This window comes from Notechis scutatus, chromosome 2, assembly GCF_049901735.1.
Source record: "Notechis scutatus isolate UNSWTSFEM ecotype Mainland chromosome 2, rNotScu1.2, whole genome shotgun sequence".
Taxonomy (NCBI): domain Eukaryota; kingdom Metazoa; phylum Chordata; class Lepidosauria; order Squamata; family Elapidae; genus Notechis; species Notechis scutatus.
The window spans coordinates 8,603,719-8,631,035 of record NC_142010.1 but is presented as its reverse complement, the minus strand read 5'-3'; the positions used below and the strand labels follow the sequence as shown (position 1 = coordinate 8,631,035).

At 46.3% G+C, this 27,317-nt stretch overlaps 1 protein-coding gene across 1 annotated transcript; it reads right to left on the bottom strand.

Moving 5' to 3' along the window:
* Window positions 1-1,066: 1,066 nt before the first annotated feature.
* On the bottom strand, window positions 1,067-24,818 carry LOC113427234 (uncharacterized). The gene is made up of 4 exons (XM_087958823.1): window positions 24,519-24,818; window positions 20,979-22,582; window positions 16,876-16,966; window positions 1,067-3,677 (listed from the first exon to the last, which is right to left on the bottom strand). The coding sequence occupies exons 2-4, from the start codon at window positions 22,178-22,180 to the stop codon at window positions 1,335-1,337; spliced, it is 3,636 nt and encodes a 1,211-aa protein (XP_087814949.1). The 5' UTR covers window positions 22,181-22,582; window positions 24,519-24,818; the 3' UTR covers window positions 1,067-1,334.
* Window positions 24,819-27,317: the final 2,499 nt, after the last annotated feature.

Sequence of the window (27,317 nt, the reverse complement as noted above, 5' to 3'; positions counted from 1 at the left end):
AGTACGCCCCTCCTGACCAGGAGGAGCTGTGAACTCTGGCCACTCCGGAGGAGAGTGAGACCGACTTCGACCCCTGGTAAGTAAGCATGCGGCCCCATGACCATCCCAGTGGAGCTGTGGGTTCCCTCATCTGGCGCCCAGGGGAAGATGGTAGACCTTGTAGACTCAGGGTGCACGAGATGCGCGATTAACCCTGAGGTGGTAGAGAAACTGGGACTGAGACTGATAACACTGAAGGTGCCCATAGCATTTTGCTAGCTGGATGGGTCGGTAGCTGGTGGAGGCCCAGCTCACTTTGTAACTGAACCAGTGGAGATGTGGATGGGGGAATCACCAAACTGAGTTTCATTGTAGCCCCCAGAATGGAGCGACCCCTCTTGCTTGGATTACCCTGGCTCCGAAAATGGAACCCTCATGTGAATTGGAGGAAGGAGCTTTTAGGAATCCATTCCACAGAGCTGGGAAGAAGTGGGGGCCAAAACCCCACCCAGAGCCAAGGTTACAAGGGAGCTAGGAGCTATGGCAAGCACGTGCCTAGATGCTGAGAAAATCCCAAAAGAATACTGGGACTTCAGGGAGGGATTCAGCGAGAGGGGGTCAGATGTGCTGCCACCCCATCGCCCCACAGACTTCAGCATTGAAATCCTCGTGGGGGGTGAAACTACCAAAGCCAAAGATTTACTTGATGACCCTGAGAGCTGGAGGAGCTGAGAGCCATTATTAACAAAAATTTAAAGTGGGCTTCATCCAACCAGCTAGGCCATGAGTGGCTGCCGGTGTTGTTTCATGCCAAAAAGGACCCATGGGGAAATACGGTATTAATAATCTGGAAAACAAGAAGGTAGATGATGGAAACTCCACAATAAATACATAATATATCACAATAAATATATCCAGAAACTGGTAGTTCACCTTTATCAAATAACAGTTTCCACATTTTTTCTCTCCAACTACAGATCTAAACCTGAGATGTGTTGACTAAAAAGATCAAGCCAGTATGCAGAGTCTATTTCTCATCTACACCCTGAACTGAAGTTCAGAAATGAAATTCTCTAAACTCAAGAACTTTTGCTTCATATAAATTTTATTGTATGCAATAGGAATTATTTTTTTGCCATAAAGTATTGTCCACAGACTGGACATTTGAGAGGTTATGAGTCCTCTAGTGTTTCACCAGGTTTGAATTGAAATGGAAACATTTCCCACAAATCAGGGCATTCAATGTGTTTCTTTCCTGTGTGAGACCTCTGGTGTACCACCATTCTGACAGAAATTTTTGCTACAAACAGGACACTCATACGGTTTCTCTCCTGTGTGAGTCCTCTGGTGTTTCATCAGGCGGCTTTTGTGACTGAAACATTTCCCACAGTGAGGACATTCAAAATCTTTCTCTCCCTTGTGTGTATCCTCTGGTGATTTGTGAGCCGCAATTTTGTAATGAAACTTTTCCCACAATCAGGACATTCAAACGGTTTCTCACCTGTGTGAGTCCTCTGGTGTACCACCATTGGGGCCTTCTGACAGAAATTTTTACCACAAACGGGACACTCATACGGTTTCTCTCCTGTGTGAGTCCTCTGATGTATCACCAGGTGGCTTTTGTTACTGAACCTTTTCCCACAATCAGGACATTCAAATGGTTTCTCGCCTGTGTGAGTCCTCTGGTGTATCACGATTTGGTACTTTTGACAGAATTTTTTGCCACAAACAGGACACTCATATGGTTTCTCGCCTGTGTGTGTCTTCTGGTGTACCACCATTTGGGACTTCTGACAGAATTTTTTGCCACAAACAGGACACTCATACGGTTTCTCTCCTGTGTGAGTCCTCTGGTGTTTCACCAGGCGGCTTTTGTCACTGAACCTTTTCCCACAATCAGGACATTCAAATGGTTTCTCGCCTGTGTGAGTCCTCTGGTGTATCACCATTTGGGACTTCCGAGAGAAATTTTTGCCACAAAAAGGACACTTATACGGTTTCTCACCTGTGTGACGATTTTGGTGTATCATCATTTGGGACTTCCCACAGAATTTTTTGCCACAAACAGGACATTCGTACGGTTTCTCTCCTGTGTGAGTCCTCTGGTGTATCACAAGGCGGCTTTTGTGACTGAACCTTTTCCCACAATCAGGACATTCAAATGGTTTCTCGCCTATGTGAGTCCTCTGGTGCCTCATGAACTGGAATTTTCTAACGAAACATTCCCCACAATATGGACACTGGTATGATTTCTCTCCCGTGTGAGTCCTTTGGTGTTTCATCAGCTTGGAACTGTCAATGAAACTTTTTCCACAAATCGGACACTCATATGGTTTCTCTCCTGTATGAGTCATCTGGTGTGTCACCAGTTCGGAATTCTGTCTGAAACTTTTCCCACAAAGAGCACATTGAAATGGTTTCTCTCCTGTGTGTGTCCTTTGGTGACTGATGACCCCGGATTTTCTAATGAAACTTTTCCCACAATCAGGACATTCAAAGGATTTCTCTCCTGTGTGAATCTTCTGGTGAATCACTAGGCTGGAATGGTGTCTGAAACTTTTCCCACAAAGAGCACATTCAAAGGGTTTCTCCCCTGTGTGAATCCTCCGGTGTACCAACAGGTGGGAATTGTGATTGAAACTTTTCCCACAATAGGAACATTCAAAGGGTTTCTCTCTTGTGTGAGTCCTCTGATGGCTCACCAGGTTGGAATTCTGTCTGAAACTTTTCCCACAATCAGGACATTCAAATGGTTTCTCTCCTGTGTGTGTCCTTTGGTGACTGATGACCCCGGATTTTCTAATGAATTTTTTCCCACAATCAGGACATTCAAAGGATTTCTCTCCTGTGTGAATCTTCTGGTGAATTACTAGGCTGGAGTTGTGTCTGAAACTTTTCCCACAAAAAGTACATTCAAAGGGCTTCTCTCCTGTGTGAATCCTCTGGTGTACCAACAGGTGGGAATTGTGATTGAAACTTTTCCCACAATAGGAACATTCAAAGGGTTTCTCTCCTGTGTGAGTCCTCTGATGGTTCACCAGGTTGGAATTCTGGCTGAAGCTTTTCCCACAAAGAGGACATTCAAAGGGTTTTTCTCCTGTGTGAGTCCTCTGATGACTTACCAGGCTGGAATTCTGAGTGAAACTTTCCCCACAAACAGGACATTCAAATGGTTTCTCTCCTGTGTGAGTCCTCTGGTGTTTCACCAGGTTAGAACTCTGAATGAAACTTTTCCCACAAACAGGACATTCAAAGAGTTTCTCTCCTGTGTGAGTCCTCTGATGGCTCACCAGGTCGGAATTCTGTCTGAAACTTTTCCCACAATCAGGACACTCAAATGGTTTCTCTCCCATGTGAGTCCTCTGGTGCTTCAACAAGCTGGAATTCTGACTGAAATGTTTTCCACAATCAGCACATTCAACAGGTTTCTCTCCTGTGTGAACCCTCTGGTGTACCACCAGGTGGTACTTCTGACGGAAACTTTTCCCACATGCAGGACATTCAAAAGGTTTCTCTCCTGTATGTGTTCTCTGGTGTATCACAAGGAGTGAATTTGTAGTGAAACATTTCCTGCAATCAGGACACTCATATGATTTCTTTTTGGTGGGCATCCTCTTGTGTATCACCAAGCTGGAGTTCAGACCAAAACTTTTTCCACAATCAGCGCATTCAAAGGGTTTCTCCCTGGTGTGAGTTCTCTAATGTATCACCAAGCTGCCATGCCCACTGCATTGGGAGCACTTATAGGGCTTCTCCCCTATGTGGGTCCATCCATGAACCACAAGGGAGCTGTTCTTTGGCCACATTTGTTTTACTTTTCTCCAATTTGGATCATTTCATGCATATTCAGTTGTGATTTGAAACATGCACTTTTCCCACAAGGGACACGTCTGTGCAGTTGGCAAAAGGGGATCAAGGGACCCTAGAACGCGATTTCTGGACTGATTTGCTTTCCTTTTTAACGTTGCTTGTTATTCTCAGCTGTCCGGAGTGATCTTATTGGCATCTTCTTTGTCTATAAGATTCAAAGAAAAGAGTATTTTTTATTGTTTATAAAATGGTTGCAGAAGATGTGAAAAAAGAAAAGCATGTACATTGAAGGTAAAAAGCAAACATGCCACAATGCTAAAAGAATATCTTACATTAATAATGATTCATTTGACACAGCAAAGATTACCGAGATCAAAGTTCACATTTGCATTCAATCATGAAATTCTCTTGTTGACTTTGGTCAATACAAATTCTTAATATATACTGTATCGGCGGTGATGGCACCAATGGGCTGCGGTGATTCCCGCAGCCTGGAACAGCTGATCATCGGCATCCCACGAGGCCAATCCAACCGCCAATTAGTTGCTCATGCTAAATCAGACTGTGCTGAAGCTGCCCAAAAAAAAAAAAAAAAAAAAAATTACATTCCCCCCCCCCCACCCCAACCCAACCTCCCTTAAAACCCCCCCCCCCCCCCCCCCCCCCCCCCCCCCCCCCCCCCCCCCCCCCCCCCCCCCCCCCCCCCCCCCCCCCTCCCCCCCCCCCCCCCCTCCCCCCCCCCCCCCCCCTCCCCCCCCCCCCCCCCCCCCCCCCCCCCCCCACCCCCCCCCCCCCCCCCAACCAGGCTGTTTGCTGTTTGCAGCAAAGAGGCAAATTGCTGGTAGGCAGGGGCAGTTTTCCCCCCCTTGTTTTCCTCCTCAAAAGCTAGGTGCGTCTTATAGTCCGGAGTGTCTTATAGTCTGAAAAATACAGTACTTCTTGGTAAGCTAGAAAAAAGTGGGATAGACAGCCTCAAGACCAGATGGATCCGTAACTGGCTGACAAACCATACTCAATGAATAGTCTTTAGTGGGTCTACGTCTACATGGAGGGAAGTAAGCAGTGGGGTACCCCAAGGTTCCATCTTAGGTCCAGCACTCTTCAATATCTTCATAAACGACTTAGATGAGGAAATAGAAGGGGAACTTACCAAATTTACGGCTGATACTAAGCTGGCAGGAATATCCTACACCCTAGTTGATGGGCTCGAGATCCAGGTGGATCTTGACAGACTTGAACACTGGGCCATATCTAACAAAATGAAATTCCATGTAGAGAAAAGTAAAATCCTACACTTAGACAAGAAAAACCAAAAGTACACATATCGACTGGGTGAAACCAAGCTCAATAGCAGTAACTGTGAGAGGGATCTTGGAGTCTTAGTGGACAACCAGATAATTATGAGCCAGCAGTATGCAGCAGCAGCAGCAGCCAAAAAAGCAAATGCAATCCTAAATTGCATTAACAGAGGGATATAATCAAGATCAAGTGAGGTACTAATACCACTCTATAAAGCCTTAATAAGACTACACCTAGAGTACTGCATCCAGTTTTAATCACCACACTATAAAAAAGATGTTGAGGCTCTAGAAGAAGTGAGAGAAGATCAACCAGGATGATTAGGGGGCTGGAGACTAAAACATATGAAGGAAAGTTGCAGGAACTGGGCTTGGCTAGTCTAGTGAAGAGAAGGACCAGGGGAGACATGATAGCGGTCTTCCAATATTTGAGGGGCTGCCACAGGAAGGAAGGGGTCAAGCTATTTTCTAAAGCGCCTGAAGGCCAGACAAGGAATAATGGATGGAAACCAAACAAGGAGAGATTTAACCTGGAAATAAGGAGAAACTTTTGACAGTGAGAACAATCAACCAATGGAACAGCTTGCCCTCGGAAGTTGTGGGAGCATCATCACTTGAGACTTTCAGGAAGAGATTGGACTGCCCTTTGTCAGAAATGGTGTAGGGTCTCCTGCTTGGGCAGGGGGTGGGTTGGACTAGATCGGGGTTGCCAACCTTTTGGACCTCAGGGACCACCAAACTCATAATTTTAAATCCCAGAGACCATTAACTGGTTCTGTGGGTGTGGTCTAATTTGTGGGTGTAGCTTGGTGGTCATATGACTGGCTGGGCATAGCTTGTATGTAAATATTATAAATATTTCTATAAATATTGATTTTTTTTAAAAAAAATAGCAACTTTTTCTCAAAATCAGGCAAAGCAGGCAGGCAGATTGAGTTGCTCACAGATTCACAGATTCATTCAGTGATCTATCTATCTGCCATTGACTACCTGAGTCTGTCACATAAAATTTGCTTGCCATGAGTCTGCACTGAATAATAGAACTTTAAGTCCTAAGGGAGGTTCGGCTGTACTTAAGAGCAGAGCCGAAGATCTAAAGACTAGCTAGAAAGCAAGAAATCCAACTATTTCCTACTTCCTAGCTACTCTAAATTTCCCGGCACAGCAGAACAGCTGAAGGTTGGAAAAAGGAAAAATAGCAATTTAGCAGGCAAGTTTGCTGGGTAAGGAGTGAGTGGGTGGGGACGGTTCGCACGGGCCATGTGGGTGGTGCAGCCTTGTGTTCCTGTGCAGCCTGGATTAATTGCTTGGTGGGGGGGGTGAAATTTCTCTGCGGCCCACCAAAAATTTTTCGGGGCCCACCGGTGGGCTGCAGCCCACCGGTTGGCAACCACTGGACTAGATGACCTACAAGGTCCCTTCCAACTCTGATTATCTGTTATCTTTGGTTTAGTGGCCCTTTCTCACAAACAAAGCTTCGGGCTCACCTCCAGGGACAAGGAGTGTTGTCTTGGGAGATCTGAAAGAAAAGGTTTGGGATGGATCCTCAAGAAGAAAAGCTATCGATGAGCTCAATGGGAGTCAAATAGGACTGGATGGCACTTAAGAAAGTCCGGAATCAATCTTCAAACACATTTGGGTAGAACAAGCATGTTCTTCTGCCATACAGTATGTCACTAGATGGTGCTCTACTTGCACCCAGGAAAGGGTACGGTACAAGGGTGGCAGAGGTATTCCAGGGAAGGAGGAGTGGCTGGGCTGGAACGGGTTAATATGATAATTGTATTCCTCAAGAGTTAGTTTATTGATTCATCCTGGGGCCTCTTCCGGGTCAGCCACAGGAGGTCAAAGGCGTCGGCGGAAGGGACTGGAGACTAAAACATACGAAGAATGATTACAGGAACTGGGCATGGCTAATCTAGTGAAGAGGAGGACCAGGGGAGACATGATAGCAGTCTTCCAATATTTGAGGGGCTGCCACAGAAAGGAAGGGGGTATTTTCCAAAGCACCTGAAGGCCAGAAAAGGAATAATGGATGGAAACTGAACAAGGAGAGATTCAACCTGGAAATAAGGAGAAACTTTCTGACAGTGAGAACAATCAACCAATGGAACAGAAGTTGCCTTCGGAAGTTGTGGGAGCGCCATCACTTGAGACTTTCAAGAAGAGATTGGACTGCCATTTGTCAGAAATGGTGTATGGTCTCCTGCTTGGGCAGGAGATTGGACTAGATCCCGTCCAACTCTGATAATCTGTCTGTCTAATAACAGGGCCCATAACAGAACAAAAGAGTTGAAAGGAACTTTAGAGAACTTCTATCTAGTCCAATCCCTTGCTTGAGTGGGAGGCCCTGAGGAACCTGAGAACTTTGTCACCCAAAAGATACAGGATGGAATTATAAGGTCAGCTCTCCTGGACATAATACTAAGAGAGAAGAAATGAAAGAGCAACAAACATATTCGGGGCCCTTGAGGCTAAAACATACAAAGATGGTTGCAGTACTTGGGTGTGTCTAGTCTACAGGAGAGGAGAAGGAGGAGGGGTGACATGATAGCAGTCTTCCAATATTTGAGGGGCTGCCACAAAGGAGGGCTAAACCTCTTCCCAGAGCATCTGAAGGCAGAACAACAAACAATGGAATTGCAGAAGGAAGAAAAAGAATACTATACGGCCTGGGAAAAATGGTATGTTTGGTTAGATAACAGGAATAAGATAATGCAAAATATAAATGTAAATGATGGTGTGTGTGTGTATGTACACTGCTCAAAAAAATAAAGGGAACACTTAACCAACACAATGTAACTCCAAGTCAATCACACTTCTGTGAAATCAAACTGTCCACTTAGGTAGCAACACTGATTGACAATCAATTTCACATGCTGTTGTGCAAATGGAAAAGACAACAGGTGGAAAGCAGAGGCAGTTAGCAAGACTCCCCAATAAAGGAATGGTTCTGCAGGTGGTGACCACAGACCACTTCTCGGTTCCTATGCTCTCTGGCTGATGGTTTGGTCACTTTTGAATGCTGGCGGTGCTTTCACTCTAGTGGTAGCATGAGACGGAGTCTACAACCCACACGAGTGGCTCAGGTAGTGCAGATCATCCACGATGGCACATCAACGCAAGCTATAGCAAGGTTTGCTGTGTCTGTCAGCGTAGTGTCCAGAGCATGGAGGCGCTACCAGGAGACAGGCCAGTTCCTCAGGAGACGTGGAGGAGGCCGTAGGAGGCCAACAACCCAGCATCAGGACCGCTACCTCCGCCTTTGTGCAAGGAGAGACAGGAGGAGCACTGCCAGAGCCCTGCAAAATGATCTCCAGCGGGCCACAAATGTGCATGTGGCTGCTCAAATGGTCAGAAACAGACTCCATGAGGGTGGTATGAGGGCCCGACATTCACAGGTGGGGGTTGTGCTTACAGCCCAACACCGTGCAAGACATTTGGCATTTGCCAGAGAACACCAAGATTGTCAAATTCGCCACTGGCGCCCTGTGCTCTTCACAGATGAAAGCAGGTTCACACTGAGCACATGTGACACACATGACAGGGTCTGGAGACACCGTGGAGAATGTTCTGCTGCCTGCAACATCCTCCAGCATGACCGGTTTGGCAGTGGGTCAGTAATGGTGTGGGATGGCATTTCTTTAGGGGGCCGCACAGCCCTCCATGTGCTCGCCAGAGGTAGCCTGACTGCCATTAGGTACTGAGATGAGATCCTCAGACCCCTTGAGAACATATGCTGGTGCGGTTGGCCCTGGGTTCCTCCTAATGCATGACAATGCTAGACCTCGTGGCTGGAGTGTGCCAGCAGTTCCTGCAAGACAAAGGCATTGATGCTATGGACTGGCTCACCCGTTCCCTAGACCTGAATCCAATTGAGCACATCTGGGACATCATGTCTCGCTCATTCCACCAATGCCATGTTGCACCACAGACTGTCCAGGAGTTGGGGGATGCTTTAGTCCAGGTGTGGGAGGAGATCCCTCAGGAGACCATCCGCCACATCATCAGGAGCATGCCCAGGCGTTGTAGGGAGGTCATACAGGCACGTGGAGGCCACACACACTACTGAGCCTCATTTTGACTTGTTTTAAGGACATTACATCAAAGTTGGATCAGCCTGTCGTGTTTTTTTCCACTTTAATTTTGAGTGTAACTCCAAATCCAGACCTCCATGGGTTGCTAAATTTGATTTCCATTGATAATTTTTGTGTGATTTTGTTGTCAGCACATTCAACTATGTTATGAACAAAGTATTTAATAAGAATACTTCATTCATTCAGATCTAGGATGTTTTATTTTTGTGTTCCCTTTACTTTTTTGAGCAGTGTATATGTATGTATGCATGCAAATGAAAATGGAAAAGTCGATGGCACAACTTACTGCAAAAATTGTATATATGATTTGTTTTAAATAGTGTAAAAATTTAATAAAAAACTAAAAAAAAATAATGGATGAGAACGAATCAAGGAGAGAAGCAACCTAGAAACAAGCAGAAATATCCTGACTGTGAGAACAAGTAACCAGCTTGCTTGCAGAAGGTGTAGATGCTCCATCACTGGAGGCTTTTAGGAAGAGACTGGGCAGATGTGCCTGAGATGGTATAAGGTCTCCTGCTGGAGCAGGGGGCTGGACTAGATGACCTCAAAGATCCCTTCCAAGCGTTATTCCACATTCTAGTTGCTTCTCTGCTTCCACGCCATGGAGGGAACCAAACAGCCTGAGCTACTCCCGGATTCTCCTCCGACCTGCCCTCAACTCACCTGGGAAAGGCTCGGGAGCCTCTCTGCACGCCACTTTCGTCTCGTGTTGCGGAAGAGGAAGTTCCTTTGTAGGAGAAGTTCCCCTCTCCTTCCATCCCTTCTAGCAATATAGTACTCTATGGTTTTAACTCCTTTAAACTCAACCACAGAGGCCGCGATTGTAGTGTTGGCTTTCCAGTTACAAATGCTGACATCTCGCGATAGGAGGCCGAAAAACAGGCTTGCCCCGTTCCTACCGATGGCATTGACCAGATCTTCTCGCTGATTACATGCTCTCAAGTCACTTTCAGACTCCTAACAGTGTATCTTTGCAGCTGAGCCAAGGGAAATAATGAAATGTGCAAAGGTCTTTGTTGTTCTTCTCTGCACTCTTTCTAGAGTTTGAACACCTTTTTTATACCCTGGTGACCAAAGCTGGATGCAGTATTCAAAGTGTATTCTTACAATACAGTATAATACGGTACTAACACACTTCATGTGATCTTGACACTATCTCTGGTGCTGCAAACTAGGACTGCATTATTTATTTAGGCAATTACAGAACATTGCTATCTCATTTGTGTTTCTAGGTCCCTGTCACAGTTATTGCTCTTCAGCCTGTTATAGAGAGAGCCTCTTCTATAGATGTGCATTTAGCTTTTCTTGCCTAAATGTAAGACCTTATTTTTCCCACCACTTAATTGCATTTTGCTGGAAAGGGCCCAGCGCTCACATGTGTCTCAAGATCTTTCTGGATCTTGGGTTTATCTTCTAAAGTGAAGATAAACCCTCAATTGGGTGTCATTTGCAAATTTGATGAGTTCCCTTTCAATCTCTTCATCTCAGTCATGTATGAACAAACTGGATATTCTAATTTTTTATTATAGTTTTTAATTTTTATTTCTTTTTTTTTTAAATAAAGTTTTTATTTGGGTTTTCACACACACAAAATACAAGGAAAACATCTTTTTTGAAAATAGCATGGTCCCGGTTTAAACTTCTTTATACAGATACAAACTCAATTTCATGCTCATTTTTGTGTTCTATTCCATATCTTACACTATTCTACATTTTCTTTATAGTTTTTCCCCTCTTTTAATTTTCTCAATTTTATTTTGATTATCTCAATTCAAATCATTATATTTATACTTTTGTCTGTTCTTTTCAATTTCATATTATCTTTTCTCATTAAACAAATTTTCTTTATATCTTTTAATTATATCCATTCAATTCTTATTTAAACTTCAATATATACCTTAAGTTTATGACCTTCAATATAATACATAATACATAACTTCCAATTGGCCCTCACTCAGATCCAAACAAGGACAAAGCCATTAAGGAATTGTCCAAAGCTCCTTCATTACATCACCCAGCAAGATTCAACCATGCTTGGGACACAAGACAACCTACAAAGTTACCTCTGCATGGCCCGATGGGAGTCTGACAACCAATCAGGATATATTTCTCGCCACAGGAACAGGAAGCAAGTTCAAAGCCCAAGAGAGGGTATAAATCAACCATGTGCTCATTTTGCCCTGGACCCACAAAACCCCATGTGGTCCTTTCTACCATTAAACCATCTTTCCAAGCAATCTCCATGTTTCCAGTGTCTTTCTTCGCAGTTGGAATTGAATCCAGATGGACATTTCTTCCAACAGGGGAAATCAAGTTATTTTTCGGGTGCAGCTTCATTTTAGAGATAAAAACTCTTAAAACAGGAGAAGGAAGGCAGTGTTGGAAGAAATATCCTTCTGGGCTCAGTTCCAAGTGGGGAAAAAGACACTGGAAGGCTGTTTGGAAAGATGGTTTAATGGTGGACAGGATCACATGGCTTGGAGCTCCAAAGTGAAAAGGATGATCACATGCTTCCAGATGTTGGGTGAAGGAAAAGAGTGGCTGAGATGCTGAGAGTGCCTGGGTTTTATACTCTCTATTGGGATTTGAATTGGAGCTTGTATTCTGATTGGATGTCAGACTCCCATGGGGCCATGCAGGGGCAACTCTGTAGGCTGTCCTGAGTCCCAGGCTTGGTTGAGCCTTGCTGGATGATGATGTAATAAAAGGGCTTTGGGCAATTCCTATTAATAGCTTTACCTGGAGTAGATCTTTGTTATGTAAAATAGACTGGCCTAGGCCAGACTAATGGTCCATTAGCAAAGGTGTGAGGGGCTGAGTTTCTGCCTCTCTTGAGTTTCTACTTTTCTTTTTCGGGGAAATATTCTGCCAAAGCACCTCAAGGCCAGACAAGGAATAATGGATGGAAACTGAACAAGGAGAGATTTAACCTGGAAATAAGGAGAAACTTTCTGACAGTGAGAACAATCAACCAATGGAACAGTTTGCCCTTCAGAAGTTGTGGGAGCTTCATCAACGTCCAGAGTGTGAGAAAAGTTCAGTTACAATTCCAACCTAGTGATATACCAGGGGATTCTCGGGGGACGGGGGGACTATGAGTGTTCAGAGTGTGGAAAAAGTTGAAGTCAGAATTCTGACCTGGTGGTATACCAGTTCAGTGGTCTCCAACCTTTGCATCTTGGTGGCCTGAAGGGGGGGTGGGAGTAGAGGAACCAGGCCATGTGATTGGTGGGCTGGCACATTTAGAGTTTGCGCAGGCATACCTCCCCAGAGAAGTCTCGGGGGTGTAGTTTTGCACTTGTTCAGGCTTCTCCGCACCCAAAGCTTTGGTGAGTGAGCAAAGCTGAGCAGGGCTCGCCTGCCTGATTCAGCTTCTCCTCTCACCGCTGCACTTTTGGAGGCATTGAGAACAGGCAGCTTGGCAGCCTGAATGAAGTTGGGGGGAAGGAATCGGGTCACTCAAGCTCCACTGACACAAGAGAGAAGCTTTTGGGGCGATGTTCAGATGAGTGGAGCTGTGCTTGTACACTGGCCCCCCCTCATGCACGGCTCGGTTTCGAATAGGCCACAGCCCACTTATGGGAGGTCAAGGGAGTGATCAGGAGGAGAATGAAGGCTACTGGGAGGCTCTGTCCAGACCTCCTCCCGGAATGGATTTTTCCAAGGGAATTGGAGAGGCAGAAACCCGTGGAGAGCCCCCAGCAATGCCCCGCCACCTGCTTCAAGTGTGAGAAGGAAGGCCATCAGGCCGCCAAATGCAAATCCAATCGTCCTGCCCAAAGGTGACCCTGGATCCTATCAAGAAGCCCACCAAGCTGCCACCGGGAGCCCACAAAACAGCCCCGGAAGGAGGGGAGATCACCTCCCAAAGATGGCAAGAAGACTCCAACTCGTCCAGGAGAGGGTCCTGGCGAGAGTAACACACTGTCTCTGATGATGACCCTTTGTAATTGGCCCAATCCTTCCGATAATGATAGTCCAATCCACTTCATCGTCCAATCCTCAGGATGAAAAGCCAACTTAGTGCCCCTTCTGGACTCAGGGTGCACCAGATGCTCTAGTCCACCCTGCCCTGGTTGAGAAGCTGGGAGTGAGACTTAGACCAATCACAGTGCCAGTGGCATTTTGCCAGCTGGACAGATCTGTAGCGGCGTGTGTTTACAGTGAAGTTCATCACTGAGCTGACAGAAATACAGATGGAGGCACACACAGAGACTCAGTTTCATTGTGGTGCTGGCTAATGTTTGGTTACCGGGCTAGGTAACATCTTCAGTGGAGTTTAGGGGATCTATTCAATGACTCCTACGGAGTCAGCGGACTTAAGACAGTGATAGCAAACCTTTTTTGTTGTGGTGTGCCGAAAGCGCACGGGTGCCAGCGCCCACAATGGAATGTGCCCTGCCCCCTGCGCATGCATGCCTAACACCCCCGCCCCACCCCCTTACCTGCATTGTGCATGCAAGTACCTCCCAGCTGATTTTCGGCCTATTTGAGGCCATTTTCGCCCTCCCAGAGGCTCGAGGGAAGCCTCGGCGGCCTCAGGAGGATGAAAACAGGCCCATTTTCGCACTTCCGGTATTTGTGCAAGGCCCATTTTTTTGGCCTCCCAAGGCTGCAGAGGCTTCCCTCGGGCCTCCGGGAAGGTGAAAACGACCTCCCCCGAGCTCCAGAGGCCCTCCAGAGGCTGAAAATGGGCACTTCCGGTATTTCCAGAAGGCCAATTTTTTGGCCTCCCAAGGCTGCAGAGGCTTCCCTCAAGCCTCCGCGAGGGCAAAAACTGTCTCAAAGGGCAGAAAATCAGCTGGGACGTACACGCATGCGCAGTGCAGGTAGGTTTGGCTGGGGCTCACGCGCCTGTACAAATGGCTCTGCGTGCCATCACGGGCTTAAGGGTTTTATAGACAAAAATTCAAAAAGAGGGTTCATCTAATTGGTTCAGACCAGGGTGGCTGCCCCAGTCCTATTCGGGGAGGGGGGGGGAAGGATGGGCCCCTTCATCTAAGGGTAGATTATAGAGGGCTAAATGGTATCTGTGTTTACCTGCTACCCCTAACAAAGGGCATGCTAGCACACCTGGCGAAAGGGAAGATTTTTTTTAAATCAAACTTGACTACAAGAAGCATATTATTGAGTCAGAATTAAAGAGAGTGATGACTGAAGACAAGCATTTAATTGCCCTGGATTGTAACAGGCTTCTGACCTCACTTTGCCTATGGTTGTTAAATGAATCACTGTGGACATTAAGTGAGACATTACCTGATTACTAGTGATCTTTTTTCTGACTTCTCCATGAACTTTGCTTGGCTGCTTGGGAAGCATGCGAATGGCTAACACATGATCATGGGACAGTTTGATGATTTAAAATACAATGATTGTTTGCAAAGCTGGGTTTTTTTGTACCATCATAATCTTGAATGGTTACTAAATAAGGCAAATGGTAAGGGAGGACTCACCTCTATTACACCCAGTAAAAAAAACCATGTGCAGTCATTTAGAATAGAATATTTTAGAATAGAATACTTTATTGGCCAAGTGTGATTGGACACGCAAGGAACTTGTCTTGGTGTAAATACTCTCAGTATACCTAAAAGAAAAGATACATTCATCAAGAGTTGAGAATCATCAGGTACAACACTTAATGATAGTCATAGGGTACAATAAGCAATCAAATCATACTAGGAAACAGTCAATATAAATCGTAAGGATACAAGTGACAAAGTTACAGTCATACAGTCACAAGTCGGAGGGCATGGGTGATAAGGAATGATGAGAAGATTAACAGTAATAGTAGTGCAGACTTTGTAATAGTTGAATAGTGTTGAGGGAATTTGCTGGAAGCATCACAGGGAGGGAGTAATTGTTGTACCCAGCTGGTATGTCAAGGTATTGAGATTTAATAGCTGAGCAGCTGTTGTGAAGCTGTTGTAAGGCTGATGCAATGAGGATGAAACAGCATGTTATTGCCGCTTTAACACTGAAGATGGGTCCCACCAGGTTTTACCACTTTAAGAAGCTGTCTATATATATGAGGCCATGAGAGGATGTACCTCTCTCTCTTATGTTCTTTCTCCATTGTGGTTCTCCATGCAGAGTAAAGATGATTGCTTGCTTGCCAGGTATTTGCCTACCACGTATATGTATGTATATAGCTGTCTTGTATATAAACCACTGTTAAAAGACAAAGCCTCTGTGTGTGCTGTATTTTGCTCTTGGGTTATCTCACAGTAGTAGTCATGCTGCAAACACTCTGACATGGTGGATTACCCAGAACGATGTGAAGGATTGTGGTGAGAAAAAAAAAACATTTCTGCTCTGGGAACTCTTCACCTGGAACTGATGGAGGCATTTGGGGTTATGAGCGCACACAAATGGTTGGTGAGCCTGAGCTCTTCCCAAGAAGCTGCCACATGAAGCACAGCCACTTCTTAAAAGCCCCACCACCACTGGACTCTCTTGGAAAATGGATCGACAATAGAGGTTTATAATTTTGGGGAATAAGATTCAATTGTTGTTTCATTGTTCTTAAAACAAAATCTTAAGAAAAAGTTTTATTAGTAAGAATCAAAGATATTTCATTCCGGACAGATCAGAGGCAATGATTATGGTGACTTATTGTAAATAAGAAGCCGTTCTAGATTTTATACAAGTTAAATGCAAAACTAGATTGTTAATGCTTTGCCGTTGGTGTCACCAGCCTCTCCATGTAGTAGGTAGGTGGTCATATTGGTCGTAAATTGAGGTAAAACTTCAAAAAAAAAATGGCCTGCTTCACAAGGGGTGGAAACTAATATTGATCTAATATATTTATAAATACTCAATATACGTAAATATGTTTCTGTCTTCTTGATGCACATTTTTCCTTCTATTTAAATGTTGTCTGTCCAAAATTTCATTTTTTGGAGTTTGTAATTTAAATTATCTGAATAAAATGTTTTTTTTTAAAAGCCTCTTTACAAGAAGCAAGTTCATGAGCTTTTAGTCCAACCCACTACTCAAGGCAGGAGCTTTATACCATCCCACTCAAATGGTTGTCTAGCCTATTCTTGAAAACCTCCAGTGATGGAGCAATCCCTGGAGGCAAGCCATTGCATTGATTCATTGCTCTCACTGACAGACAAGTTCTCTTTACTTTTCAGTTAGACCTCATTTTAACAAGCTTCCACCCAGTCCTGCCGCCTGGTGCCCTACAGCAGGCCCAGATATAACCTGCACAGCCGTCCTACCACTGTAAGAGGCCAGCCCGTGTTGCTTCAGCCTGACCCATGCCATCCCAAGTGGGCAGGCGGGTGCACAGGAAGTGGCGGGCACATGCATGCCTTCCAGAACGGGGTGGGTTGAGACTGTGAGAGTATGCGCCAGTCCAGTCCACCCTGTCATGCCCCCATCGGAGTCTGAATCTGCAGGGGAACATGAACTGGAACAAGAGCTGACTGAGATTGAGAGGCCGGCTACGTTGGCCATGAACAGGTGTCGGCAACTTGCGGCTCCAGAGCTGCATGCGGCTCTTTGGGTCCTCTTGATGTGGCTCCCTGTCCCATCACTGGCTGACCCTGTTCCTCGCCCTCCCCTCCATCACCTGGCCTGAGAAGGTAAAGGCAACGGCAGGTGATGGAGAAGTGGCCGGAGCTGATTCTCCGGCGCCTCACTCTTGCTGGAGTTTTTCTGGCCCTTGTTGGTGCTGGGTGTACCTCAGTCACTTGAGGAGACGCACAACCTGCTCTCTTCCCCGACACTGGCCCAACCCAGCCGTGACTGACGCTGGCCTCGCTAACACGAGGGCTAGTGGGGTGGGAATGGGATCCGGGAGGAGGGGATGTCAGAAAGGGGGACAGGCCGTCATCGCGTGGAACATCAGGCCCACCCAGCCTGAAAGGAGGTGGTAGAGCATGCCCAAGACAAGCAGGCAAAAGAGGGCCACCATGAGCAGGGACAGATCCCCAGTGGCACCATGTCCACCCAGGCCCAGATGGGATAGCGTGCCTTTCCCCATCTCTGCTGGGCCTGGGCAGCCATTGAGCCAATGGGGATCCAGCTTTCTCAGCTCGCAGTGGTCATCTTTTGCTTGCTAGGCCAGGGCATGTTCTACCACCTCTACTTAAGTCTTTCTAGCTGGGCACTTCGCCTCCTTCAGGCTGGGTGAGTCTTGCCAAGTGACAGTGCAGTTGCCACCCAGGAGCTGTCAGGTGTAGAGTGTCAGCCCCTGATCCATCTTGAGATGAGATTCTGGGCTGCCGCTGTGGGGGGGGATGGGCAAGCTGTGGGAACAGGACAGCAGCAAAGGGAGTATAGCCGCAACAACATTCTTTCGCCAGCGATCCAGGAAAAGCTGCTGGCACCTGGAGGGGAGTGACTGGAATTTGGCGGTAGTTGAGACAGGAGGTTGATTGGCCCATGTGATCTGAGAATCACTAAATGGGGCACGGTATGAGTTTTAGTGTGGCGGGGGGAAACCACGGGAATTCAGATTCAGGTTTTCCCCAGATGTGCCAACATGAGTACTCTTAATCAGTGGCCCCCAACCTTTTTTGTGCCGCGGCCCGGTACCGGCATCACAAAATCATCCGCGGCCCGGTACCGGCATCAGCACGCATGGCAAGGCGAGCCGAGCGACCGGCCAGCCAGCCGTCCCCCGCTTCTCCCCACCACCTTCAACTCCTCCTTTGTACCTGTGTCAATGGGCTTCGCGACGGCCGCTCGGCTTGCCTTGCCATGTGTGCTGAAAGAATCCTCGCGCCTTAGTTTTGTTCGAAGCCGCCCCCCCCTTCGATGAAACTAAGGCGCGAGGATTCTTTCAGCACCCAAATGCCGCTTTCTACCCGGAAAAGCTCACCGGAAGCACTTTTTCATCAAAACAAGATGGTGGCGCCCAGCAAACTGGCGGCCCGGTAGAAATTGTTCCACGGCCCGGTACCGGTGGTTGGGGACCCCTGCTCTTAATAAATTCTTACTTTGATGGTCTTTGTCTCAGAGTTCTAGATTGCTTGGGGAGTTTACTTGGAACCCTGTCATAGAGACCCCAATGACATGACCCCTTCACCAGGGCTGCTTGGTGGAAAAATCAGCAGTTCCAGAGCGCTGTTGGGGTGCTGCCTGGCTGATGCAGCTCCTTCAGACGGAGCCCCTGAAGTTGTGGCCCCTTACCTGGATGGAAGCAGCTCTGCGGAAAGCATCCTTCTGTCTTGCAGCCCCCTGCTGCATCTCCGTTCTGAGTTGAGGATTGCAGGCAAATTTCCTGCTTGGCCGGTGTTTGCAGAAGGTGTGGCTCGACCGTTTCAAGTGCCATTGCAGGGGGCCTGGGAGGCCATGGCCAAGGTGAGAGGAGCCACTGATGGGAGCTCCCATCCCCGCATCCCTTACCCTCTGGAGTTGCATAGATCCCACCCTCAGGCACTCCCAGCAACCCGATGAGGCAGGCCAACCCCTGGCAATAGCTCCCGCACACTGCATATCTTCTGCGGAGACCTTCCCTGACAACCCCGGAGGAGCATGCAGGGGACAGCAGTGAGACTTCACCCAGCGAACCTTCACCATTCTATAAAGAGGTGCCCCTGTGTGGATGGGGACACTTTGGCCACATGGAGGTGCCTGGTAAGCAGCGGGGCAGCTCAGGGCTAGCAGGATGAATCAGCAGGGCACTGCCCAAACTGGTGCCTGGGGCTCAAAGGCCCACTTCCCATGGAAAGGCCCTGTTCCTCCAGCCTTGGAATGGGTGCCGCTTCCTATCCTGTCACCTGCTGCGCTTCTGGGAAGCCCGGATGGGCACGCATTGGGATCTGGTAGCGGGAGGGGAAGCACTGCACCCACCCATTTCCTGACGGGCCTGTTGGCGTAGCACAGCTGCCATGTTTCCAATGCATCTCACCGCTCTATGGGCCGCTGCAGTTAGGTACGCAAGAACACACTCCACATGCAGGCCAAGGGCAAGACCTGTGAGGGGGCCAAGAGGATGACCAGAGGTGACCTGTGCTCAAACCTCAAGCCAAAACAGATAGTGGGACGGAGTAAGAACGTCCAGTAGTCCGCATCATGTTCCTCTCTCCAACCTCCACTTGCTGCTTGGAAGGCCAGCCTGGTGGTGGCAGTGGGCTCTGGAGCTGCAGTGCACACAAGTTGAGGGGCCAGCAGGCTGTGGCTACAGCCACAAACCATCCCCTCCCACATACAAAGGGTGGCAACCGTGTGGTGGTGGATGGTTTCTGACTTTAGCTGCCTTCCTCTTGCCTTGCCTCATCTTATCCTGCGGGACGAGCCTCCCGTCCACTGCCCTACCCACCCGAGACCCCTGGATTCCCTCCCAAACCCGGCCCGGCCCCCACAGTTACCACCCACATGAGCAACATCAAGCTGGCCACCACCTAGGCCTTGCCCAGTCTCTGCGACTAGGCCAGCCATGTCCCTCCACACCCCCAGCTCCCAAAGGACAACTGCATTGCTGGTTCGGCCCTATATGAAATAGAGTTTGACACCCTTGCCCTAGAGAATAAGTCAATCCGCTCTTCTTTGTGACAGATGCTCATGTAGTGGAAGATCGCTATCATGTCCCAATTGAGCCTTCATCATCTTTGTTGCTCTTCTCGGCACACTTTCTAGGGTCTCAACAACTTTTTTGTATCATGGTGACCAGAACTGGACACAGTATTCTATCTGTGGTATCACCAGGACTGTGTATAGCATTTCTATCTCTTCTTGTTGTCTTGACATTATTCCTCTGTTGATGCAGCCTACAACTGCATTGGTTGTTTTTGGAAGCACAATAATGGCACAAGGGATACTTGGCCACTTATCATATGCCCCAAGGATACATGCCCTACCATTTTGGAGATTTCCCAGAGACGGCCACCATTTTCAGTGCAGCCACAACTCCTTAACACAGTGTTAAGGTAGCAAAACAGAACAGTTTCTCCCACATCCAGTGACCCAGAAGCAACCACCAAATTGGCATAGAGCAAAATGGCAGCTGCTTCCACAAGTCCACTGCATGGCCCAGGGATGAATCTTGGGCACAGTCAAAGTTACAGCTGCTTCCACGATGCAGTCACGCAGGCAAGAGATGCACGTGCTGCACTCTTTCCCCATGAGGTTCAGAGATCTTCAAAAGTTATGGAGGAGGAGTAGAGTGAAAGGTCAATGGGGACCTCTGAGGAAGGGAAAGGTCCGGGAGGATCCAAAGGTTGTGATAGGGAAGGCCTTTGGAAGGCAAGCCTGGGCCTGTCCTAGGCCTCCAATTTTCCCCAAACTCTGAGGTAGCCATTGTTGTGCTTAACTACTTGCACATTCATTTGACATCTTCATCGTGCGGAGAAGGGGGTTGGGGTAGATCAACAAGATAATCTCACTTAACCACCATTACAATATGCAAACAAAATTGGCAGGGCCCATTACAGGTGTATCTCAAGGACTACTTGTATGGTGGCTGGGGAATTATGGCACTCATAATCTGGAGGACAAGATAGACAATAGGAACTATCCAGATATTCAGAATCTATTTCTCACCTACACTCTCAATGGGAGTTCAGAAATGAAATTCAAACCCTCTCCAAACTCATCAACTTTTGCCTCATGCGAATTTTCTTGTATGCAATAAGGAGTTATTTAGGCCTAAAGTACTGTCCACAGACTGGACATTTGAAAGGTCCTTCCCGTGTGAGTCCTTCGGTGTTTTACCAGGTTTGAATTAAAATAGAAATGTTTCCCACAAATCAGGGCATTCAAAGGTTTTCTCTCCTGTGTGTATCCTCTGGTATCTCATGAGATGGATATTTCTAATGAAACTTTTCCACAAACAGGACACTAATACGGTCTCTCTCCTGTGTGAGTCCTCTGGTGTGTCACCATGTTGGACTTCTCACTGAAACTTTTGCCACAAACAGGACACTCATATGGTTTCTCTCCTGTGTGAGTCCTCTGGTGTGTCACCAGGTGACATTTCTTACTGAAACATTTCCCACAGATAGCACATCCAAAGGGTTTCTCACCTGTGTGTGTCCTCTGGTGCCTTGTGAGCTGGTATTTTTTAATGAAAATTTTCCCACAATCAGGACAATCAAAGTGTTTACCTCCTGTGTGAGTCCTCTGGTGTATCACCAGGATGGAACTTTGACTGAAACGTTTTTCACAATCAGGACATTCAAAGTGTTTCTCTGCTGCGTGTGTCCTCTGGTGTGTTACCAGGCTGGATTTGTAATTGAAACGTTTTTTACAATCAGGACATTCAAAGGGTTTCTCTTCTGAATGAGTCCTCTGGTGTGTCACAAGGGAGTAATTTTTTATGAAACATTTTCCACAAAGAGGACATTCAAATGGTTTCTCTCCTGTGTGAGTCCTCTGGTGTATCACCAGGTCGCAATTGTAAGTGAAACTTTTCTCACAGAAAGCACATTGAAAGGGTTTGTCCCCAGTGTGTGTCCTCTGGTGATTCATGAGCTGAAATTTTCTAATGAAACTTTCTGCACAATATGGACACTGATATGATTTCCCTCCTGTATGAGTCCTCTGGTGCTTCGCCAAGTTCGAATTCTGACTGAAACATTTCCCACAAAGAGCACATTCAAAGGGTTTCTCTCCCGTGTGAGCTCTCTGGTGTTTCACCAGGTTGGAACTCTGACTGAAACTTTTCCCACAAAGAGCACATTCAAAAGGTTTCTCACCTGTGTGAGTCCTCTGGTGATTGTTAAGCTGGGATTTTTTAATGAAATATTTCCCGCAATCAGAACATTCAAAGCGTTTCTCTCTTGTGTGAGTCCTCTGATGCAACACCATGTTGGAATTCCGTGTGAAACCTTTACCACAAACAGGACACTCATAGGGTTTTTCTCCTGTGTGGGTCCTCTGGTGCATTACCAAATGGGAATTCTGACTGAAACTTTTCCCACAATCAGGACATTCGAAAGGTTTCTCTCCTGTGTGAATCCTCTGATGGTTCACCAGGTTGGAATTCTTACTGAAACATTTCCCACAATCAGGACACTCATATGATTTCTTTTCTCTGTGCATCTTCTAGCATATCACCAGGCCGGAGATCAGACCAAAACTTTCCCCACAGTCAAGAGAATCCAAAAGGTTTCTCCCTGGTATGAGTTCTCTAATGTATCACCTAGTTGCCATGCTCACTACATTGGGAGCACTTGTAGGGCTCCTCTCCTATGTGGGTCCACCCATGAACCACAAGGGAGCTGTTCTAACCAAAACTTTGGCCACATTAGTATTACTTTTCTCCAATGTGGATCATTTCATGCATACTCCGTTGTGATTTTTCCCACAATAGACACCTCTGTGCAGCTGCAAAAAGGGGATCACAGGACCCCAGAACACAATTTCTGGATTGATTTGCTTTCCTTTTTAACGTTGCTTGTTATTCTCAGTTGTCCGGAGTGGTCTTATTGGCACCTTCTTTCTCTATAAGATTCAAAGAAAAAAGTATTTTTTATTGTTTATAAAATGGTTGCAGAAGATGTGAAAAAAGAAAAGCATGTACATTAAAGCTAAAAAGCGAACATGCCACAATGCTAAAAGAACATCTTACATTAATTATCATTTAACACAGCAAAGATCACTGAAATCCAAGTTCACATTTGAAAGACTGCTATCATATCACCCCTAGACTTTCTCTGTGTTATCCAATTCCTGTGTTATCCAGTTCATTATAGGTTTTACCCTCCAGTCCCCTAAATGTCTGTTGTTGTTCTCTGTACTCTTCCTAGCATTTGAACACCTTTTTTGTATCCTGGGGACCAAAACTTGATGCAGTATTCAAAGTGTAGTCTTACCAATGGAGGATAACACAGTAGTAATACTTCATGTGATTGTGATACTATTCCTCTGGTGCTGCACACTAGGACTGCATTAACTTTCAATTACAGCACATTGCTAGCACATGTGCATTTCTAGGTGCCTGTCACAGAGTTATTGCTGTTGAGAAAGGTACAATGTCTTCCATTGATGTGCATTTAGCTTTTCTTGCCTAGTTGTATGACCTTACTTTTCTTACCACTGAATTGCATTTTGCTGCAAAGGGCCCAGTGCTCACATGTGTCAAGATCCTTCTGGATCTTGGGTTTATCTTCTAAAGTGTTGGCTATTCCCCCCAACTGGGTGTCATCTGCAAATGTGATAAGTTTCCTTTCAATCTCTTCATCTAAGTCATGTATGAACAAATTATATATACTAGATGTAGTATTCAAGCTGCGGTCCTAAAACTATTTTCAAAATGCAACTGATGAGGTGCCAGCGGCCTTTTGTTAGACAGATCTGTAGCAAGGGGGACTCCAGTGACGTTCGTCACCAAGCTGGTAGAAATACAGATGGGGGCACACATAGAGACTCAGTTTCATCGTAGTGCTGGGTATGGAAAGACCCCTCGTACTAGGAGTACAAATGGCTACAGAAATGGAACCCGTGTGAACTGGAGGAGGTGGCTTCTTAAAATCCAGAGGACTAACATATATATATATATATATATATATATATATATATATGAAACATCCATGTGTTTTCAGCCTGACAAAAATCTCCCAAAATGGTTACAGTCAAACCTTTTGAGCTACTTTTAGAGATGTGGGGGCTTTAACTGATGAAATGATGATTAAAGCCTCTGCAAGATTTGAAGCACCCATTTTGCCCATGGAAGTCCTGAAATCCAAATAAGGGCAGAAAATACTTTCCGCAAACATCTTGGTGACATTCCTATTTTAGTAGTCCTCACTTACTGACTGCATTTGGGACTGGCATCTGCATCACTAAGCAGCCCAGTCATGAAGCATGATATCACGTGATAGTGCCAACTTACATCTGTTCCTCTGCAGTTTTTAAGCAAATCCCTGTGGGTTGTTAAAGGCAATTTCACATAGCTGTGACTTGCAACTTCCTGCTGGCATCCCCACTGATTTTACTTCTTAGAAGCTAGTTGGGAAGATCACAAATGAGGATCATAAGTGTGGGATGCTGCAACCATCAGAAATGTGCACCGGTGGGCAGAACCCAAATTGGTGCAACTCCAAATTGAAGTCAGAACAAGAAACAGTGGATGGAAACGAATCAAGGAGAAGCAACCTAGAAACAAGGAGACATTTCCTGACTGTGAGAACAATTAACCAACTTGCCTGCAGAAGCTGCGGGTGCTCCATCACTGGAGGCTTTCGGGAAGAGCCTGGACAGCCATGTGCCTGAGATGGTATAAGGTCTCCTGCTGGAGCAGGGGGCTGGACTAGATGACCTCAAAGATCCCTTCCAAGTGTTATTCCACATTCTAGCTGCTTCTCTGCTTCCACGCCGTGGAGGAAACCAAACAGCCTGAGTTGCTCCCAAATTCTCCTCCGACCTGCCCTCAACTCACCTTCCAGCTGAGGCTTTGATCCTTGGAAGAGGCACCAGAGCCTCTCTGCACCACACTCCAGTGAGTGTTCCAGAAGAGGAAGTTCCTTTGTGCTTCTTCTCTCCTCCCATCCTTTCTAGTAATACAGTACTCGATGGTTTTAACTCCTTTAAGCTCATCCAGAGAGGCCGCTATTGTGTTGTTGGCTCTCCAGTCACAGATGCTGCCTATCTGACTGCCAGCTCACAATAAGAGGCTCCAAAACAGGCTTGTGCGCTTGTCCCATCTCAAACTATGGCATTGGCCAGATGTTTTCACTGATTACATGCTATCAAGTCATTTTCAGACTCCTAGCAACCTATCTTTGCAGCTGAGCCAAGTGAAATAATGAATTGTGTACTTAATTTGTGAAGATTTAGCTGCATGCTGAGCAAGTGCATGGAGTTCTCACAGAATTACAGAGTATGATCTGGAAGGGACCAAGTCTCAAAGCAGACAACTCTATTTGATTCTGGACAGTTGGCTATCGAATCTCCTCTTACAAACTTCCACTGATGGAGAACCCATCTAGAATCAAGCCATTCCACTTGTTCTTACCGACAGGAGCTTTCTGCTTGATTCTACATTTGGATCTATTTTTGATCAGTTTCCCTCTGTTACTTCTTGCTTCTCTTAGGCGCTTTGGAGAATAAACCAACTCTCTCTTTTTTCTAAATGTCTTATTGATTACATCATTAAAATATTGGACATGGTTGGGATGGGCTGTCTGCTAAAATAAATCAAGGTCATACACACATTTGAAAGTAAATCAGGAAGCCTGTGACTGTGGAGTCTGTCTGGCAAGAACAAAGAATTTTTATCCACAGGAAATATGCATGTGTTAAATCTTGTAACAACTCTGGCTAATTAGAAAGCTGATAATAGTAACAGGAGTTAGACAACTTGCAGACTTCAGCTAAAAGTTAGGAATAGAGATGGCCTGCAGCAAATCAAATGTGTATTAGATAACTCCTAGGGCATTCATTAGCCAAGACTTGAGAATAGGGACAGCTAGAGACCAATAGACCAAACTGTAGAATTATTACTAAAATGTTTATTAGATGATATTTCTTATTATCTCGCTTTGTCCCACCTTTTCCTTTAGTGAAAATGTATAAAAACTTACTCAATCCTTTGTTCTTGGCTCTTGGCATTTTGACCAGGAGCCCTTTTCCCCTGGAGTACTCCAATAAAAAGCAATCAGAAAACCTGCACCTCGTGTCTGGTGTCTATCATTGGCTTCTTCGGCACCAGGCTCACACCAGAATTGGGGACAACAATCAGTCGTCCTGGCATCATTTTTGCCATACATACAGTTACATATCTTGTATACATTTATACAGTTAACTTATATCTGTTATATTATCCATCGTGTTTCCATTAACTGTCTCCTCTTTTCTCCTCCAGCCCCTCTTTTCTGTGTCAGGCCAAGATCCAACTTCACATTTGAAAGACTGCTATCATATCACTCCTAGTCCTTCTCTGTGGTATCCAATTCCTACAATTGTTCATCATAGGTTTTATCCTCCAGTCCCCTAAATGTCTTTGTTCTTCTCTGCACTCTTTCTAGAGTTTGTACACCGTTTTTGTATCCTGGGGACCAAAACTGGATGAAGTATTCAAAGTGTAGTCTTACCAATACAGTATAATACAGTACTAACACACTTCATGAGATCTTGACACACTCTCTCTGGTGCTGCACACTAGGACTGCATTAACTTTCAATTACAGCACATTGCTAGCACCTATGCATTTCTAGGTGCCTGTCAGAGTTATTGCTGTTGAGCAAGGTACAATCTTTTCCATTGATGTGCATTTACCTTTTCTTGTCTTAAATGTAAGACCTTATTTTTCTCACCACTGAATTGCATTTTGCTGGAAAGGGCCCAGTGCTCACATGTGTCAAGATCCTTCTGGATCTTGGGCATATCTTCTAAAGCAGGGGTCCCCAACCACCGGGCCCCGGACCGGTCCGTGGACCATTTTGTACCAGGCCGCCTACTTTGCTTGGGCGCCGCCATCTTGTTTCGATGGCGCTTGAGAAAGTGCTTCCGGGTGAGCTTGTCGGTCGTCAGTTGGATAGAAAGCAGCGTTTGGGTGCTGAAGGAATCCTCGCGCCTTAGTTTTGTCGAAGGAGGGGGCGGCTTTGAACGAAGAGCCGTCCTGATGGCAGTGGAGTCTTGTGTTACTCAGGAGGAGATTAAGAAAGAACCCCGAAAAGACCGCGAGAAGGTACAAAGGAGGAGTTGAAGGTGGCGGGGAGAAGCGGGGGACGGCTGGCTGGCCGGTCACTCGGCTCGCCTTGCTTTGGTCGTGCGTGCTGATGCCGGTACCGGTCCGTGGATCATTTTGTGATGCCGGTACCGGTCCGTGGTACAAAAAAGGTTGGGGGCCACTGTTCTAAAGTGTTGGCTTCCCCCACCATCACCACTGGGTGTCACTGTCCCAAAATTATTTTCAAAATGCAACTGATGAGGTGCCGGTGGCCTTTTGCCAGCTGGACAGATCTATAGCAAGGGGGATTCCAGTGGCATTCATCACCGAGCTGGTAGAAATACAGATGGGGGGAAAAACAGAGACTCAGTTTCATTGTAGCGCTGGGTATGGAAAGACCCCTGGTGCCAGGATTAGGAAAAGGAACCCCTGTGTGAACTGGAGGAGGCAGCTTCTTAAAATCCAGACAACTAAAGCAAAAGGAGAGCTAGGAAGGGACCTAGGGACCCCAAAGCTGAGGCAGGAGGTGGCGGCTGTAATGCAAGAGGCAAAAGACAGCTGACCCTC